Source organism: Diabrotica virgifera, chromosome 4 (assembly GCF_917563875.1).
Source record: "Diabrotica virgifera virgifera chromosome 4, PGI_DIABVI_V3a".
In the NCBI taxonomy this organism is placed as follows: domain Eukaryota; kingdom Metazoa; phylum Arthropoda; class Insecta; order Coleoptera; family Chrysomelidae; genus Diabrotica; species Diabrotica virgifera.
Genome location: NC_065446.1, coordinates 144236879 through 144257282, shown reverse-complemented (window position 1 = coordinate 144257282; position 20404 = coordinate 144236879). Strand labels below are relative to the sequence as shown.

The 20404-nt window shown below is 33.6% G+C and overlaps 1 protein-coding gene across 1 annotated transcript in view; it reads right to left on the bottom strand.

The window, feature by feature from the left end:
• Positions 1-600: 600 nt before the first annotated feature.
• Positions 601-20404, bottom strand: part of LOC126883174 (uncharacterized) — a 1224086-nt gene continuing 1204282 nt past the window's right edge. The window contains exon 6 of the mRNA XM_050648421.1: positions 601-2334. Within this exon, the coding sequence (XP_050504378.1) occupies positions 2113-2334 (222 nt within the window). The 3' untranslated portion in view covers positions 601-2112. The remainder of the gene's footprint in view (positions 2335-20404) is intronic.

Below are 20404 nucleotides of genomic sequence, written 5' to 3'. Positions count from 1 at the left end.
GCATTAACAAAATAAGAAAATCTACGGTTTCGTTTTGATTAAAATCTGCCTTCCTCCATCCCCCGATAGCACTATTTCTAGGTCTACCTGTTGTCAAGGAGGCTCTAAGGAAGACATATTTTTACCATTCCGACCGTAGATTGTCGATATAAATTAAAATAATTTATATCGCAGTATGGATAGAACGCCCTCTAACGGGGAATAAGCGAAATGAATTTCGACTCAATTTAAGCTTTCTGCTTAACCCAGGTATAACATACCAAAAGGCACCGCCAGGAAAACATTCCACTTTGCGGTTCAGAGAGCCCATATGAAACGAGTCTTTGTACTCTATGCAGAGTATGGCATTAACAAAATAAGAAAATCTACGGTTTCGTTTTGACTAAAATCTGTCTTCCTTAGAGCCTCCTTGACAACAGGTAGACCTAGAAATAGTGCTATCGGGGGATGAAGGAAGACAGATTTTAATCAAAACGAAACCGTAGATTTTCTTATTTTGTTAATGCCATACTCTGCATAGAGTACAAAGACTCGTTTCATATGGGCTCTCTGAACCGCAAAGTGGAATGTTTTCCTGGCGGTGCCTTTTGGTATGTTATACTTGGGTTAAGCAGAAAGCTTGAATTGAGTCGAAATTCATTTCGCTTATTCCCCGTTAGAGGGCGTTCTATCCATACTGCGATATAAATTATTTTAATTTATATCGACAATCTACGGTCGGAATGGTAAAAATCTGTCTTCCTTAGAGCCTCCTTGACAACAGGTAGACCTAGAAATAGTGCTATCGGGGGATGGAGGAAGACAGATTTTAATCAAAACGAAACCGTAGATTTTCTTATTTTGTTAATGCCATACTCTGCATAGAGTACAAAGACTCGTTTCATATGGGCTCTCTGAACCGCAAAGTGGAATGTTTTCCTGGCGGTGCCTTTTGGTATGTTATACCTGGGTTAAGCAGAAAGCTTGAATTGAGTCGAAATTCAAGAAATACAAGGCTAAGTGTGGGGTAAATTCATTCATCCAGGCAAAAAAACCTTATGAGTAGAGATCAGGAAAGAAAATTGAACCAAACTATTGAATAACCTAAATATGAAACACAAAAATAGGCGGGCGTGGTTAAAAATTTAAATAAATTTAAAGTAAACAGCAAGATATTACTAAATGGTAATTGAAAAAACTATAATAAGATCTCTTGACTAGGAGGAAAACCCTTGAATAAATACAAAAAAATGGACTCACATGCAGGAAACAATTTTGCGAGTTTAAAAGATATCACAACAGAACAGATAAAGCTTTCCGGACTGTTACCAACCAATGGCTCGCAGAGATGATGTAACAAGTGTGATAGCCGTAACTGACCTGGAAGAAAGTCATAGGTTTATGCATTCGAATAAATAACCAACAAAACCAAAAAAACTTTCCAGTCGCGCTACTATAATTCTGGGAAGAATTTTTTAGGATATGGACGAGAAGATTATTCCAGAACAAGTTGGTTTCAACCCAGAAAATCTCGTTGTAGCCAGGTTTTGAACGCATGTTTTATTGATTCGCACGGTGACAGGCTCAAGCTAGGAAGTTCATCATAAAGGATTGAGAACATTAACTAGCACGAGATTTTTTTTCGAAAAGCTTTAGTATTTAGAGTATTCTGCTTTAGAGGAGGATATAGGAAGGATTAGACGTTAATTATATTGACTCAATGAAGCTGGCTATTTGAAACCATTTCTGCCCGCTATAGATACATACTAGCTGGAATGGAATGCCAACATGGAAAAAGAAGAGTAGCAGTGAAAATAGGAAGAATGCACGTTACTACTGCGTCTCACCTAGAATAAAGATACAGCTTCATCCAAAGGACTTCATTATTCTATACAAATATGAAATATAGACTGCAAGGTAACATAAGTCAGAAAAATAAGTGCTTTATGTTTTTTATTAAATAGGAAGACAAGTACAAAACAAAACCAAAATATTTGAAACGGCAACAAAAATATCAAACCATAAAATGGTAGATACAAACAATACAATGAATATCATCATTTTGATATCTTTGCTGAGCTGAAGGTTTCACATTATTATTTACTCAAACGTATAGACCACCAATAATTGAATTTACATTTGAAAATCTTCAAATTTAAGTTGAGGTCCGTCCTCGCAAAAGAAATCCAAATAACCTTTGTTGGGTCCAAGTCGAGGATCAGGCGGACTCTGGAAACGACCCCGTTCCGTAGAGCCGAAAGCCTCGTTGAAATCAGGTAGAGGCTTCGAAGACGGTTTCTTTGGTGCTACGGAGTATGAAGGGCGAGCAATACTGATTGATGATGGCGGGTTTGACTGCCAAAACATAAACAGTTTATTATTTATTATGGAAATTTTACTTACATAATAAGTATGGGCAAATTATCAGTAGCAATTGCACAAGAGATTTTAATTTCACGAGCCGAAGGCGAGTGAAATTATGTCAAAGAGTCACGAGGACAAAAATTCTATATTAATTTTAGAGATCTAGTGCAATTTGTTGCCATTATTTCATGAATAACACTGTTCAAAACCAAAATTTTGTTGTAATTTATTTATGTAAGTACAAATTAGTACAATTAAACAAACAGTTGTTATAAATATTAATTTGACGGTAGAAAGTCATCACTTTTATAATTTTTTAAACAATAATTGTCATTAATGTCACTGAATGTATTTTTTCGTAGCAACGAAGGGCATCTGACGTAATATACTCGACGACGGAAAATTATCAAAAATTATCGATTTAATTTAGATTTCTGTAGCTTTCTATTGGTCAGAATCTCCTATGAATGAAATAATCGAAAAAAGTCCATTTTTGGTAAAAGTTAATACGCCAGTCAATGAAAGCAAAAACAGGATATTACCCCCGAATTTTATCCTACTGCATGGACTTTAATGAAATTTTGGGAATAGCCTCTATACTCCATTGAAATGTTACATTTAGGGTTGCATTTCTTAGAGGAGTCAATTTTATTTTTTTTATTTGTAGGGGGGTGCAGTAGAAGTTTAAGTTCAAGTTTTTGGGGTCGCCATCCTTGTCCCCCGGCCGCCATATTGAAAAAACGGTGCAAAGGGCTTTCGCGCTGTATCTCCTAAACTAGAAATCCTACAGAAAATTTAATTACACATAAAATGTAGCAAATTAAATTTTCTACAATTTTGTATCTATTTATTTTTATCGTCAAGTTACCAACAAAAAAGTTATAAACAAAAATAAGAGAAAATTTTGTAAGAAGTTTCCTTTTGGAGGTTATAACTTTTTTTTCGTTCATTTCACAATAAAATAACATCATAGCGATTTTGTAGAGGATTTTTCAATGAACAATTATCACTATAAAGTTGTTTAATTTTATTTATTATCTAGGTTTTACAGCGCTCCAAACTTGACCAGATTCTCGAATTTTCATATAGGAATACAATAAAAACAATATTTTTCTATCTATACAGACTGGGTATTTTCTTATGGTTGGTATGTGCCTTTAATAAGAGCAACAAAGAGACATGTATTTATTATAGATTTAAAACGGGTTAGAAGATATGGGACGAACGAACTAGGAGGGGTCACCAAAAAATTTCGCGTCGTAGGTATGGCTTTGTCAGGCAGCGTTGCCAAAGTTGGAAATTATCAAAAGAAAATATTAAAGTAGAAAAAATAATATATTTAACTTTTGTAAACAGATAATAAACAAATTATTTAAAGGAAAAAAACTTAAGTAAAAAAATATTGTTTTCAACAATTTAAAAAAATGCGAAAACGTTGAATTATATTTCAACGTTTACTTTTTACTAGTTTTTTCTTTTAAATAATTTGGTTAGTACACTATTTGTTAACAAAAATTAATATAATATTTTTTCTACTTTAATGGCTAATTATGCAAGTTTGTCTGTCCCAGAGACTTTGTAAACACAACTTTTCCGTCATTAGATCAGACAGAAGGACAAATGAGGTGTAAGAGTGAAAGCTCTTAACCCAAGGATATTATTAAGGTGAGAAATTGGATCTCACTTCCGGTTTTAGAGTTAAAATTGGAAGTACTATTTTAAAGTCGCCCAAATAGTACAAGCAGCATATTATTCGACGCGCCTTAGCAAGATGCTTCCGGTTTCATTCAAGTATGTAGGTCCGCCCGTCTGTCCGTTCGCGAATATAACTCTTACGTTATTAAAAGAGATATAATGACAAATGATGTGTCGAATGAGAGCTTATAACCCAAAGATGGTATTAGAAGTAAGAAATTTGATCTCGGACTTCCGGTTATAGAGTTACAACCGGATGTACGGTTTTAAAGACTCCGAAATAATACAAGCAATATATTATTTAACACGCTCTAGCAAGACGAAAACAAATGTATTGTACTATTTCGGTGATTTTAAAACAGTACTTCCGGTTGTAACTCTAATTTGATACCATGTCTTCGTCTTGGTAAAGCGCATCGAATAACATGTCGCTTGTACTATTTCGGCGACTTTAAAACACTACTTCCAGTTTCAACTCTGCAACCGAAAGTGTGAGGTCCAATTTCTCAGCTTTAATAACATCCTTAATTCGACAACTCATACTTACTCCGTGGCGTTACAACCCTTCGTGGGTTTTAGCCGACTCAACAACACGCCTTCACTCTTCTCTGTCTTGGGTAATCTCTGTCCAGTTCTCCACGTAGCTTTCAGGTCTCTTGCTATATTATCTCGCCACCGAAGTTGAGTGTTTTAATAACGTAGGAGTTATATTCGCGGACATACAGACGGACGGACAGACTTGCATAAAGCCGGAAGAATATAATGGTTTTCGTCTTGCTAAAGCGCGTCCAATAATAAGTCGTTTATAGTATTTGGGCGACTTTAAAATAGTACTTCAAGTTTCAACTCTAAAACTGGAAGTGAAAGGTCAAATTTCTCACCTTAATAAGATCTTTGGGTCATGAGCTTTCATTCGACAGCTCATTTATCCTGTCTTATCTAATGACAGAAAAGTTGCGTTTACAAAGTCTCTGAGAGAGACAGACATGCGTAATTATTATCCATCAAAGTAGAAAAAAAAATAATACAGTGATGAGCGCGCTAATAACCAGCAAAATAACGCAAAATATGCAAAACATAATACCCTTCGAAATAAAAAGAGATAAAACTAGTAGAGGTGTAAAATTATCGATATAGGAACCTATAAATTTACATTACATTAGGTACATAGTTTCTCTCCTTTAGACGTCTGTGACAGAAAACATGGGGAATTTTATAAAATTCTCCTGTCACAGTTAGAGTTGTTATACTCCTCAGATATGTGTAAAGGTGGGAAACTATGTAACGTAATGTAGGTTTATATCGATAATTTTACATCTTTTATTTCACAACGTATTATGTTTTCCATCTTTTGCGTTATTTTGCCGATTCTTAGCGCACTCATTACTGTATATTAATTTTGTGTAAACAAATCAGTACATCTACTAAACAAATTATTTAACAGAAAAATATAATTAAAAAAATAAACGTTGAATTATAAATCAATGTTTTCACATTTTTTTAAAATAGGTGAAAACAATATTTTGTTATTTTTAAATAATTTGTTTATTATATCTGTTTACAAGAAGTTAAATATATTATTTTTTCTACTTAAATATTTTCTTTTGATAATTTCTAACTTTGGCAACGCTGCGCTGCCTGACAAAGCCATACCTACGACGCGAAATTTTTCGGTGACCCTTCTCAGTTCGTTCGCCTCATATCTTCTAACCCGTTTTAAATGTATAATAAATACATGTCTCTTTGTTGCTCTTATTAAATGCGCATACCAACCATAAGAAAATACCCAGTCTGTATATAAGGCGAGCGGCATTGACCAATTTTGGTCTATTTTTATGTTTTCGAGGTCGCTGAATCCGAATATGAAGTTTATTTTTATCTGGAGTTGGTGGAACATGTTCAAAAATCAAATTTTATACAAAAATGCCAAAAATCAATTTTGATGATTTTTCAAATTTACCTCGCTGTATCTTTGGTCGCTGTAAATATTTCCTTTTGAAAATTTTAGTGTGTCATCTCTGAAGTATGTAGATAACAATGAAATTTGTCCAAAATATTTTAACACATTAAAAAAAGAGTTGTTAATTTTTAAACATTTTGTCATCATATTTCGTTAGTTTCATGTTTACTTAAAAAAGTTGAGTGACAAACATTTTAGTTTATAATTTTAACTAATACAACAATAAAACATAATTCATGAAGAAGTTTTTCGGAAAATTTTAAGTCAAAATATACAATAGGAAAAAAGTTATGTTACTTCATAGACAAGCGACACATCCCAAAAAACGCTTATATCTCGAGATCCTGACCACGGTGTGGTGAATGGCGAATTTTGATTATACTTTATGATTTTGATATCAAAAATCGTTTTCTTTTGCTCTTCTTAAGAATTTTGCATTTTGCGGTTGCGTCATTCTTCTTCTGAACCGGCGAATTTGTCCTCAAACAACTTCTTGGGCCTTTTCTATACAGGGTGAGGCAAATAAAGGGCCTATTAGAAATATCTCGAGAACTAAAGGCAACAAAATCATGAAAATTGGAATAAAGGTGTTTTGAAGGATGATCTATTAAATGAAAATATTTTCATCTCTTTCCAACTTCTGGTTATACCGGAAGTTGCTTATAACTTCGTTTTTTTAAATGGGACACCCTGTATATTTTTACATTTTTAAATTCTCTTCGATGTCTTCTTTCTTAAAATATGAGGTTTTGTAATATTATACAGGGTATTTTAAAAGGTAATTACGTTTTTTTATTAATTTCGTAGCAAAATTAACACCCTGTAGAATTGTAGTAGTTTGACCTCTAAAACTCTACTTAAGTTCAAATGATTTTTAATATACTCTACTATTGTTAAGAATCATAAGTATAGCTAAATTTTTAATTTTATACATGGTTGGTCGAAACTCGGAATGAGTATTTTCTGAGTTTTCTTAAATGGAACATTCTGTATTTTAGTATTGTAATGAAATTATATTTTATGGTACTTTTTTATTTCTTAAGCATTCCCTATACCTAACTGCTAAACTAACCTAACTTGTATACCTAACCTAACTTGTTAATCGCACCAACAATCTTAAATAAGTAGGTATTTCGATAGCTAAACCATTATTGGTAATTTTAAGGACCAGTCTGGATTAATATGTATTTATTTCTGAAAAATTATTTGGGATTGAGTATTTTCACGGCCAACCTATTAAAATCTTACGTATTTTTTGTTGCAATTAATGTTTAGCTTCAATCACCAATAACTCACAAATTAAAGCAGTTAGGTATAGGGAATGCTTAAGAAATAAAAAAGTACTATAAAATATCATTTCATTACAATACAAAAATACAGGGTGTTCCATTTAAAAAAACTCAGAAAATACTCATTCCGAGTTTCGACCAACCCTGTATACTAAAATTAAAAATTTAGCTATACTAATGATTCTTAACAATAGAAGAGTATATTAAAAATCATTTGAACGTAAGTTTTAGATGTCAAACTACTACAATTCTACAGGGTGTGAATTTTGCTACAAAATTAATAAAAAAAACGTAATTATCTTTTAAAATACCCTGTATAATATTATAAAACCTTATATTTTAAGAAAGAAGACATCGAAGAGAATCCAAAAATGTAAAAATATAGAGGATGTCCCATTTAAAAAAACGAAGTTATAAAGAGATGAAAATATTTTCATCTAATAGATCATCCTTCAAAACCCCTTTATTCCCATCTTCATGATTCTGTTGCCTTTAGTTCTCGAGATATGTCTAATAGGCCAGTTATCTACCTCACCCTATATATGCTTAGGGTTATAAGTTTTATAGTGGGGAGAAAGGTCAAAAACAGATTAATAATAGCATAGGAATGTTAAAATCATAATAAATTGTATGAATAAAAAATATAGATAGATAGAGAAGTAAGCCTAACTTTTGTTTTTATTGCATCCTTATGAGAATTCGAGAATCTGGTCAAGTTCCTAGCGCTGTAAAACCTATATAAATAAATAGAACTTCCCCTCTACAAAATTGCTATAATTAAACCCTCTACAAAATTGCTATAATGTTATTTTATTTTAAAATGAACTGAAAAAAAGTTATAACCTCCAAAAGGAAACTTGTTAAAAAATTTTTACATATTTTTGTTTATATCTTTTTTGTTGGTCACTTGACGATAAAAAGTAATAGAAACAAAATTTGTCGAAAATTTAATTTGCTACATTTTATGTTAAATTAGATTTTCCGTAGGCTTGGTAGTTTACGAGATATAGCGCAAAACCCCTTTGCACACCATTTCCAAGACGACGGACGGGAGACAAGGGTGGCGACCCCAAAAACTTGAACTTAAGCTTCTACTGATCCCCCCTATACATTAAAGAAATAAAATTGACTCCTTTAACAAATGCAAGGTATGGCTTAAAAAATGTAACATTTTAATGGACTACTACTTATCTCCTAACTTAAAGACAACCCTATGTCGATGTGCGCTTTTGATTGTCAAAATAACCACGGAGGTGACTAGAGAACCTAGTTCTAAGTAATAACTGTTCTATAACATTTTTTTGAAAATTCAATACTTTTGAGTTATTCGTGATTGAAAATTTGCCACTTTATTGAAAACTGTCAGCTTTTCGGACGATTTTTTGTAAATACCTTATGCCTTATGAATATTTTAATATACAATTTAATTGTAATAATTATGCCTTAAATATTATAACGGTGCCAAAGTTGTTTGAAGTTTCGATCCAGTTTACATTTTAACACTTTCGCTACACACTGTATGTTGGATTCGATAAATTCATATTTGTTTATCAAAGAATCGTAAGTTCTCACAGTCTTAGATTGATTTTACGTTCTCAGGAATTCGGCATAGATAAATGCCTCGAGTGTTTACTATACTGAGAGAAACGGTCTGTCTTTATGCAGAATATGACGTGATTGTCTTTGAGTGTCTCAGTGATACTTTATGGGAGCTCACCGACAAGGAGCTGATTTAACACTTTCCATGAGACGAATGGGTGGAGCGAAATATTGAGGTTTCTTTGTGTATTATTTTCATTGCTTTAATGAGCTGTTTTTGGTATGCGTTAGAAGGTTGAACTTTAAGCGCAATTTGCAGCTTCTTATTGGCAAAGATTAAATTTATTGAGTGTTTTGAATCTGTAATTGGTTATTGAGTTCTTGTTGGGAGTATAGACTTCTGGTTTTGTGAGGAGTTGGAAGTATAGTCGAGATCAGTTCTAAGTAGTCGAGAAGAGCGATCAGTTCTAGTAAGGCTGTCATCGAGTTTAGTTCTGTTAGAGGTTCTGTTGTAGAGGTCATCGAGTAGAGTTCAGGAGAGAGCTATCTTGCCGGACATCGGGCCGCCAATATGCGGTTACCGGCAAAGTTAGTAGTGAAGTTCCAGTTAAGATTTTTTGCAATTGTATTGCAGAAATAATTGTGTTTAGTTAGTGTTTACCCCATCATGGCTTAAACAATCTACAGACCACCGCGTTTTCGCCGTTTTAAGCGAACGCGATATCTTTGTATGTACCACTGTTGGTACCATCGTTCTTTACAAGCAAGTAGAAGTTAAGAAGTTTTCTTTTTGTGTTTCCAACACCCTAGTTAAAGCATGAAGTTCGCTTTAATTTTAGTAATTTTTTTTTATTCAGTTTAGTGAACTAGAAAACAAATCACTTTTAATATTTTTGTTCGAGTAGAACTAATTTGTTTTTGAGAAAGCAGAATGCATACAATGCTGAATTTTTCTATGAACATTTTTTCTATGAACTATGGACAACCTTATGTACTGTTGCTGTATCTATTAATATTGTGGAGTGACTTTCGTGCAGTGAAATCGCGTCTTGGGCTTAACAACCACCAAGAAAAAACCAGGACAATGATTGTAAAAGGTATTATTTTTTGTTATGTAAAACTTTTCTTTCATTTTTTTGTTTAGTAATCTCGATCTCTATCTGTAACACCGTGAGATCACAGATTCGTAAATTCATTTTTTTGTTTAAATAAATAATGTTTCATTTGCTAATTACCATCTATTATTTCTCTTTTCCTTCTCTCTTGAATCGTAAGAACAATAAAGAAATTGGCTGAGTATAGAATATTGAGTATAGTATAGAGTAGACAAGGTAAGTCACACCATATTTGCTGTAAATTTAAAGTATTTTCTATCTTTTTTTTAATATTTCTATTTTGTAAAATTTTTGGTTCCCTTGAAGTAACCAGTGGTGCCCAATATAAATTAAATTCCCTTTCGTGGGACAGTTACATAAAAATGTCGCCCACCGTGTTTGGGGCATACTTAATGTTATATAAAAATGACGCGACAACGTGTGGGCTATTGTATTTCCTTTCTTTTATTAGCATTTTACAGTATTTTCCATCCATTTTTCAATATATTTGATTTTCGTTACATTTTTTTTTTTGCGTTTATTTGATTGTAACTTTTGCGATCAGCTATGACCTATATTTTTACGCGGCGAGAGACTTCGAATCGCCCGCAAGATTTTCGATCCCACCCGTCGGCTCTGACCGGCCAGAATCAATCCTTTCTTGTTTACGAGGGTACGACAAACAGTTGTTGAACTTTTTGAATGCTATTTTCGCTATATTTTTACTCCGTTGCATTTAGTATTTTGTGTTTATGTTTACTGTTTTGTGTTTATTTTACAATGTGTTGTAAAAATATTTTTTTTCGTTAAAATAACGAAGAAAACTCTGTAAAATATTTCGTATTTAATTTAATAGAAACATTCAGCCAAATTTTAATTTTTAGACAGTAAATTTTTTGTCTAAAATAACATATATTCAATTTATTTTCATGTTTTTTGTCGTTAATATTTTTATATTCGATTTTAGCTTATTTTTGAATAACGATTTTGAAATATTTTCATATCATTTAACAGATTAATTATAAGATAAAGCTTATATGTTTATTTTATCATTTTGTTTACGTATTTTTGGAATCTGTCTAGATGTTCGACGGATTAATAATCTGTTAGGTTTGATAACTAATTTTTTTTGAGTTATTTTGTGTTACAGTCCAAAATATTTTCTTATTTTTTTTTAGTAGGAGATCAGCTTGATAAACGTTGTTTTGTCTTTGATTGCGAACTTTCCTACAAGTTTAATTTTGTTTAGTATGGTCGATTGTAGTACTTATTTTATTTTTTTGACATCAATATTTGTGGTTTAATTTTTGTTTCCTTAAGAGATTTTCTGAAATTTTTCAGAGCCCGCAGTCTTTTAAGTTATTTTTCTTTCGATGGTTAATTTCCATTAGGAGTTTACACATTCGATAATTTTAGTTTCGATGGTAATTTCCATTAGGAATTTACACGTTGGATGAATTATCTTTCGATGGTGGATTTCTGAGAAAAGTCTACACGTTCGATATTTTGGTTCGATGCAAGTTCGTCTGACGTTCTTAGCAATCGATTTTGTTTGAGTTGTTTATTAGAACAAATTTTTGGGTATAGCCCAGGACCTATGTTGTTTGTTTGTTTGTCAACTCACCTTATTGTTAGACCACCTTGATATTTTTGTACTACCTTACTTTGACCCAGTAAGAACAGACACTGTTCTTTATTTTATTTTACGTTTTTTTTTTGAAGTTTTGTTGACTGATGGTAAACATTTTTTTTTGCTTTTGGTTTGCTTTGGTTTGCTCTTGCTTATGGGGCCTATGAGTTTCGATATTTTTTTGTTGTTGGGAGTTGTTGTTTGGCAGTGTGAATGACCAGACACTGGAAAAAGGCTAGGGCTTTGATCTGGGATAAGCTCGCCAGTTTGACCCGTCGGAATGAGAAGTCGTTCCTGGTTGCAATTCAGCAACTGATCCAGTGCTTTTCGGAATTCTTGCGCTTTGTTAGTAAACTTATCACAAGTATATCTTTGAATCCAACTAGGTTGTGAAAATGTTTTGCTGTTTAGTTATTTTTGGTGTGTGTAAAATCACAATTTTTATTTTTGGACAGGACCGTAATCTACTATTTCAAATCTGTTTTATTGTGAAGAATAGTTATGAAAGTATTCTTTATTTTCTTTTTAGTTTTTGACTTTATGGATTCGTATGACTGCTTGCTTATTTCTTTCGTTTATTTTCTTCTATTTTAAAATACTTTTTACGCCTTTGCGTACTTTATCTTCGATATTTTTTTTGTCCGTGTTACAGGAAAAGTTAGACTTATGTGAACTTTGTCCTATTTTGTGTAAATATTTTTGTATAGATATGTTTAGTTTTTGTTTATTTTTATATTGTGAGATTTTAGTTCTTGCTACTCCTACCAAACTCTTTGTTGCCTTTAAGGGTGTTAGTAAAACTTGGTCTTACTTTATGTTTTTCTATATCTTTGGTGGAATATGGTATTTTTTTGGTTGTGTGACCCGGAATATTAGACACTACCGACTATGACCCCATTCACTGATTATGTCCCTACCTGATTATGAATTATCGATTATGTCCCTATTAATTGTAGGCGTGTGATGAGGCGTTAGATATCTTTTTTTTTTCGGTTGTCACAACTAATCTAAACATCCACCACCCCAATTGTAAAAATCTTTGTCCAGTTACCAACGATAGTTTATCTTTGGGGAACTAGAATGGTTCGTAAACTATCGGTAACTCCTTTTTTGTGTGTACATGTGTTCGTTTTGTTTGATAATAGCTCGTAGCGTTATCAAATTATGTGGTCCTTGGAGTTAGTCGTAAATGAGAGACTTTATGCATCCAAAACAAGGGCAACATGTTAGGTATTTTGTTTTTTTTTGGCGTTAATGATGCATACTATCATTATTCTTATGGTTTTCGTGGTGTTAGTCAGGGATGAGAGACTCCCATGCATCCATTAAAACGATAACGTATCTTGCCTATATTTTGTTAAAGATGCATACCATCAGTAACCTTATGTTATTCGTGGTGTTAGTCAGGGCTGAAAGACTCCCATGCGTCCATTAAAACGGTAACATACCTTGCCTAGATTTTGTTGATGATGACGTAGAGCGTCGTCGTCTTCTGTGCGTTAATTTGTTAACGATGACGCGCAGTGTCGTCGTATTTTACGATTGAGTTTATTTGCGTTCGTGATGACGCGTTGCGTTATCCCATATTTTATTTTGAGTTTATTTGTGTTCGTGATGACGCGTTGCGTTATCGCATGTTTTTTATTTTTTTGTTTGAGCTTATGACGACGCGTTGCGTTATCGTATTTTGTGTTTCGATTTTGTCTATGCGTTGAGTAGTGTATTTGTTAGCGTGAGCCTAAGGTCTCTGAACAATTACACGACGAATCAGCTATTTGTGTTTTGGGACAACACTGTCATGTTGTCATTACTAAAATATTCTAGGGGTCCTGGATCAAAGAATCCTTGACACCTGAATATAGTTATTTTAGTTTAGTTTGTTTAGCTCTCTTGTTATTAGTGTTATACTATGACAAATTGCTACTTAGTTTATTTAATTTTGCTTTTGTGTATTTAATTTTGCTTTGTTCTTTTGTTATCAGTGAACCCACTGTAACGAATTACTTATTTAGTAGTTTGCTTTTGTTTATTTGTTTTTTTTTTGTTTTGAATCAATTCTTTCTGTTTTTTTTTTACATTGATATCGTTAAGAATGTTCCTTCTTCACATTTACCCTTTTGTTTTCAAAATTATATTTTTGTTTTAACGTTTTTTTTTGGTTTAGATTATATCTCTTGTTTTTCTGGGAGTTTCCTAATTTGTGAAATTTTCCGTCGTGATTAATCCCAGAGGATTTTTAAGGAACATTTGGCCATCCTTTCTTCTTCTTTTTGTTGTTGTAGTTTTAACCTGTAGTTGGAAAGTTTCAATTACTGGTTGGGAGATGATATTTTTTATTTTTTTTTTGCGATTAGCTTACCTGTTGGCCACCCGCCTTCGCTGAGCTGGAAGCACCACACTTTTCCGTTTCCAGAAACATCAGCACTGGTCTGTTCCACACTTTTGGTTAGGTTAGAGCCATTTTATTAGAAATCTGCCATTGGTAGTTTTGCTTAAGAGCCAACGAACCGCACCTGGAGTCGACTCGTCAAGTCGAATGTCTAGTTTAACTTTTTTTGTCTAGAGATTATATGATGTTAGTTTTCTTTTTTTGTTTTGACCGTTATAGTTTTTTTTTGTTTTGGTTCCGATTTCAATCTGTGGTTGGCACCAAGTTAAAATCGTGGGGGAGGCTGTATAACGGTACCAAAGTTGTTTGAAGTTTCGATCCAGTTTACATTTGTAACACTTTCGCTACACACTGTATGTTGGATTCAATAAATTCATATTTGTTTATCGAAGAATCGTAAGTTCTCACAGTGTTGGATTGATTTTACGTTCTCAGGAATTCGGCATAGATAAATGCCTCGAGTGTTTACTATACTGAGAAAAACGGTCTGTCTTTATGCAGAATATGACGTAATTGTCTTTGAGTGTCTCAGATACTTTATGGGAGCTCGCCGACAAAGAGCTGATTTGACACTTTCCATGAGAAGAATGGGTGGAGCGAAATATTGAGGTTTCTTTGTGTATTCTTTTCATTGCTTTAATGAGCTGTTTTTGGTATGCGTTAGAAAGTTGAACTTTAAGCGCAATTTGCAGCTTCTTATTGGCAAAGATTAAATTTATTGAGTGTTTTGAATCTGTAATTGGTTATTGAGTTCTTGATGGGAGTGTAGACTTCTGGTGTTGAGAGGAGTTGGAAGTATAGTCGAGATCAGTTCTAAGTAGTCGAGAAGAGCGATCAGTCCTAGTAAGGCTGTCATCGAGTTTAGTTCTGTTAGAGGTTTTGTTGTAGAGGTCATCGAGTAGAGTTCAGGAGAGAGCTATCTTGCCCGGCCTCGGGCCGCCAATATGCGGTTACCGGCAAAGTTAGTAGTGAAGTTCCAGTTAAGTTTTTTTGCAATTGTATTGCAGAAATAATTGTGTTTAGTTAGTGTTTACCCCAACATGGCATAACCAATCTACAGACCACCGCGTTTTCGCCGTTTTAAGCGAACGCGATATCTTTGTATGTACCACTGTTGGTACCATCGTTCTTTACAAGCAAGTAGAAGTTAAGAAGTTTTCTTTTTGTGTTTCCAACACCCGAGTTAAAGCATGAAGTTCGCTTTAATTTTAGTAATTTTTTTTATTCAGTTTAGTGAACTAGAAAACAAATCACTTTTAATATTTTTGTTCGAGTAGAACTAATTTGTTTTTGAGAATGCAGAATGCATACAATGCTGAATTTTTCTATGAAAATTTTTTCTATGAACTATGGATAACTTTATGTACTGTTGCTGTATCTATTAATATTGTGGAGTGACTTTTGTGCAGTGACATCGCGTCTTGGGCTTAACAACCACCAAGAAAAAACCAGGACAATGATTGTACAAGGTATTATTTTTTGTTATGTAAAACTTTTCTTTCATTTTTTTGTTTAGTAATCTCGATCTCTATCTGTAACACCGTGAGATCACAGATTCGTACATTAATTTTTTTTGTTTAAATAAATAATGTTTTATTTGCTAATTACCATCTACTATTTCTCTTTTCCTTCTCTCTTGAATCGTAAGAACAATACAGAAATTGGCTGAGTATAGAATATTGAGTATAGTATAGAGTAGACAATGTAAGTCACACCATATTTGCTGTAAATTTAAAGTATTTAATTTATTTTTTGTTTGACTATGTTTTTTTTATTTTGATTTAATACTATCTTTCTTTTAATATTTCACTTTTGTAAAAATTTTGGTTCCCTTGAGGTAACCAGTGGCGCCCAATATTTTATTTTTTATTTGACATCCCTATTTCGATTTTCCTTTTATTTTTTTTAAGCTAATAAGAGTATACTATAACATTCCTTAAGAATCCACATCCCTTAGATCTCTAAGACTGGAGCGGCCGTGGCCATGTTCTTCATTGTGTAACATCCCCTTATATGACATATCAACATCTTGTCCAAATTCTATTCCCTTTCGTAAGACAGTTACAAGACCCTAAAATTTATTATCTGACAAAAAAAATTATTATTTAAAATTTATTATCTGAATTATAAAAATTAAATCATTTTTGTAGCTTATTAAAAATCAAAGAGATTCGGTTATTCATAAATCTTCTAGTTATAATACAAAAAGAGATATGGTAGCTGAAAAGAGATTTTTTTAGTGTATGCTGAAATTGTGTGTTCAACTTAAAATAACAGAGAAAATGGTCGATTTTAAGGTTATAATGGAATTGTAGAATTTTAGTTAGTAATAGGGATAATCTTGTAAATTATATTAATAATTTTCATGTAGATATTATTATGTTATCCGAAACTTGGTTGAAAAGCCAAATGGATTTTAAATTAAAAGGATAAAATTTTGTTTCAAAATGTCGTGACAGCGGATACGGTGGCGTAGGTATTTTCATACTAAAGAGCATTGATCATCAAATAATAAATATTAACTATCATTTTAATAGTGGAATAGAAGTGTGTATTCTTACAGAGAAATTCTCTTCTTATAGAGAAAAGGACGAGCGTAAATGAAGAAACCCACATTGCCTTCATAGACTTGGAAAATGCATATGACTCCGTCCCTAGAAACAAGTTGTGGCATGCCCTTGTTGAAATGAAAGTTAGTTCGGCTATTATACATATTATCAAATCATTGTACAGCGATAATGTGGGATATGTCAAGATTGGCACACAACTATCTGAAGGAATAAAAATAGAAAAAGGACTGAAGCAAGTAGCTTATCACCGTTGCTTAACATATACTTGGAAGTCGCTTTAAAAGAATGGAAAATAAGTTGTGGATTAATTGGAATCATGATCGGAGATGTCTGCCTGTTTAACATCCACTTTGCTGACGATCAAGCAGTACTGGCACAAGATTCGTATGACATGGAATTCATGTTAACCCGCCTGTATTCAACCTACAAAAATGGGGATTAAATACAAATATAGAAAAAACAGAATATCTAGTCGTGAATTCTGACGCCCACTTTGAAATCTTAATAAAAGAGAACACATCAATTAAACAGGTTGAAGAATTCAAATATCTGGGAGCAGTAGTAAACAAAGAAGGCCTAGGCAACAAAGAAATTCAAAGGCGAGTTGAACAAAGTAGGAAGGTAGTGCTTGAATTCCGTGTGGTGGGATAAAAATATATCCAGAACTACAAAATTAAGAATAGGGAAGACATTTGCGGAATCGGTGCTCATGTATGGAATCGAAGTCTAGATATTAACAGCAGAGTCCAGAAGAAGGATCAATGCTGTGGAAATGGACTACATACGTAGAAGTGCTGGAATCTCCCGATTGGACAGAATACTTAACGAAGAAATAAGAAGAAGAATGCAGGCACACGATACAGCGGTAGACAGGCTCGAGAGAAGAAGCCTAAAATGGTTCGGTCACTTACTTAGAATGGACGACCAACGATGGCCAAAGAAACTCCTGAAATGGAAACCCCCAGGTACGAAGAAAAGGGGAAGACCAAGACTATCCTGGAATGACACGATAAAGAAGGCCATGGAACACCGAGATTTGGAAGAGGAAGATGGCCAGGATAGAAATAGATGGCGGATAGGTGTGGGGATGCGGCGTCAGCCGATATGACACCCCGTATATATATGATAGCAGTGTGTGCAGTCTTACTTAATAAAATTAATATATCTTTCGTGTCTATATATAGACCACCTGACATCGGAGTAGAAAAAACAGATTGGATACATTTATTCAAACAATTTGATTTTAATAAAACATTTTTTTTGTGGTGATTTTAATGCCCACCATTGCATGTGGGGTCCGATCCCGGATGACCGTAATGGTAGAACTTTAGTCGAAAGGATGGATTTTCTCGAACTAGTCTTTCAAAATGACGGAACACCTACTAGAATCGGGCCAAGTGGGAATCACTCTGCCGTTGATTTGACTATCACATCAGCTACATTAACAAACCGTATAAATTGGTCAGTATACTCTTACACACTGGGATCCGATCATTTTCCTATTAAAATAGAACTTAAAATTAATCCTTCTTCTTTTCTAATTAATCCATCAACCAAATGGAATGATTCCCGCGCTGACTGGAAATTGTTCCATACATATTTAGAGAATCAACTTTCTACCTTTTCAACAACCGATGATCTTTCAAACGATAAGCAAACAGCTCAACTTTTTCAAACTATCTCCATTGTCGCCTCTAAATCTATGCCCATAAAGAAACCCTTAACTCCTTCAACCCCAAGGCCCTATTGGTGGGATGAGGAATGTACACATATAATAAAAAAGCGAACAGAAGCTTTGAAAGCATACCGAATGCAAAGTAACCATAATAATTACATAATTTATAAAAACATTGCAGCCCAAAGCAGACGGTTATTTAAAATGAAGAAAAAATGTAGCTGGATAAATTTTTTAAATAGTTTGAACAAAATTACTCCTCTGTCAAAAATTTGAAGAACTGTAAGATCAATTTCCAACAATCATCAGTACAACAAAAAACCACAACTTTCTGAAGATCTCATTAAAAAGTTACTAGATCAACTTGCCCCTCCATCTGCCCCAGGTAATATTGCTGATAATAACATAGACATATTTTGTTTTAATACTAATATAGATCACATGTCAAAACCTTTTACTTTTTCAGAACTAGAGTTTGCTCTCAAAAAGAGTAGAAATACAGCACCTGGTTTAGGCGGTTTTACCTATAAAATATTGGACAAATTACCATCAAATGCTAAACACATTCTCTTACAAATCTTTAATAATTGGTGGTTGAAACAAGATGTTCCCATTTTTATCTCTCCTTTTTTCTGCAACCTAGCTTTCCCCTTCTTTTTATTTCATCCTTGTTTACATGTGCATAATCTTTTTCCCTATCGCTTTTCCCATTCATTGCCTTGGTCGTCATTGTTGTGTGTCCGGTCTCACAAATCTTTAATAATTGGTGGTTGAAACAAGAATACAGTCGAACCTGCTTATTGGAATAGCTTTCGTGCCAAGCAAAAATATTCTTATAACCGGGATATTCTAATAACCGATCATTGGTGGCTAGCCGTAATGAGTGTACCGAATATACGTAATAATAGTACATACTATGTTAATATGTATATGTATATGGTTTTAGGTCTTTTTATGTCAATAATACTATAGCATAACGTATTTATTAAAAAACCAAATTACATTATATTATGTGGATGCATACAGTAATTAATATGAAATGTATGCAATATATAGATTACGTAAATATTTTCGTATTGAAATACATAATATACTTAATAAGAAAATTATTTATTTAGTCTTGAAAAATAATCGGTAATTGTAGCTTGTTTTTTTGTTACAGAAAATACTAGTCACTTTTGTTGCTCTGAATTATAAAAATTAAAAATTTACAAGCAAGCAAGCAAGCATAGTGATTTAACCCAGCCTGAGAGACTTGCTCACCCCTAAAGAATGACATTCGGGTGATACAATTCATTGGGGCGAGGAGGATTAACTCCCGTAAGCAGGAATCACTCCACCCCGCTTCAATGCTCCAGACCATCCACTTACCCCCCGATAGCACTCTGATGCGCTATAGGGGCTCTCAATCAACAAAGTGCTTATCATATGGGAGTCTTGGGTACACGGACTCCCATATGAAATCCTACCCCGATCAATGCAGGCCAGCGTGAGGCGCTCTATTCCCGCTATCTCTAGTGACTTATCTTCGATCTGTTTTGCTTGCTCGGGCGCCGAGTCCACGCTCTGGGCTATGTCCAGTTCGGCGACTCGGCGCTCGAGGATGTGGGCCCCTCATGCCCTTTTTTGGGTTTTGTTACTAATATTTTTTTGTGGCTTTCGCCTATTGTTAATATTTTATTGATTTGTTTAGTGGCTGAAGCCGTTTTGAAGTTTTTTGTATATTTTTTTTTGAGGGATGTCTGAAAATTATAAAAATCAACATTAATAAATATAATGAGATGCCAAAGGTGAGCAGGTTGTCTTCTTTTGATAGAGCTACGATTATCTAGCCTTTATTATATATTTACTAATATTTGTTGTTTGGGTCTCCTATGTTTCCATCTATGGTACACATCATACCTTAATATCTCTTGCAATATCCGGTTTGGGTGGTCTTCTAGCTCAGCAAATTTTGTTCTGGCTTTTTCCTCCATAATATCCAGTACTCTTATTTGTTTTAGGTCTCTAAATAAGAACCGTTCGGCGACGTATCTGGGCACGTTTGCAGCTTCTCTGAGGCAGTTGTTGTGTGCCGCTTGTATCTTCTTTTTGTTACTTTGACTTATGTGACCCCATGCAAGAGATGCGTATGTAATTATTGGCAGTATAATGCTATTTATCAGTCTTAATTTTGTTTTCATAGCTAATTTGCTTCTTCTTCCTGTGAGTCCTCTTATT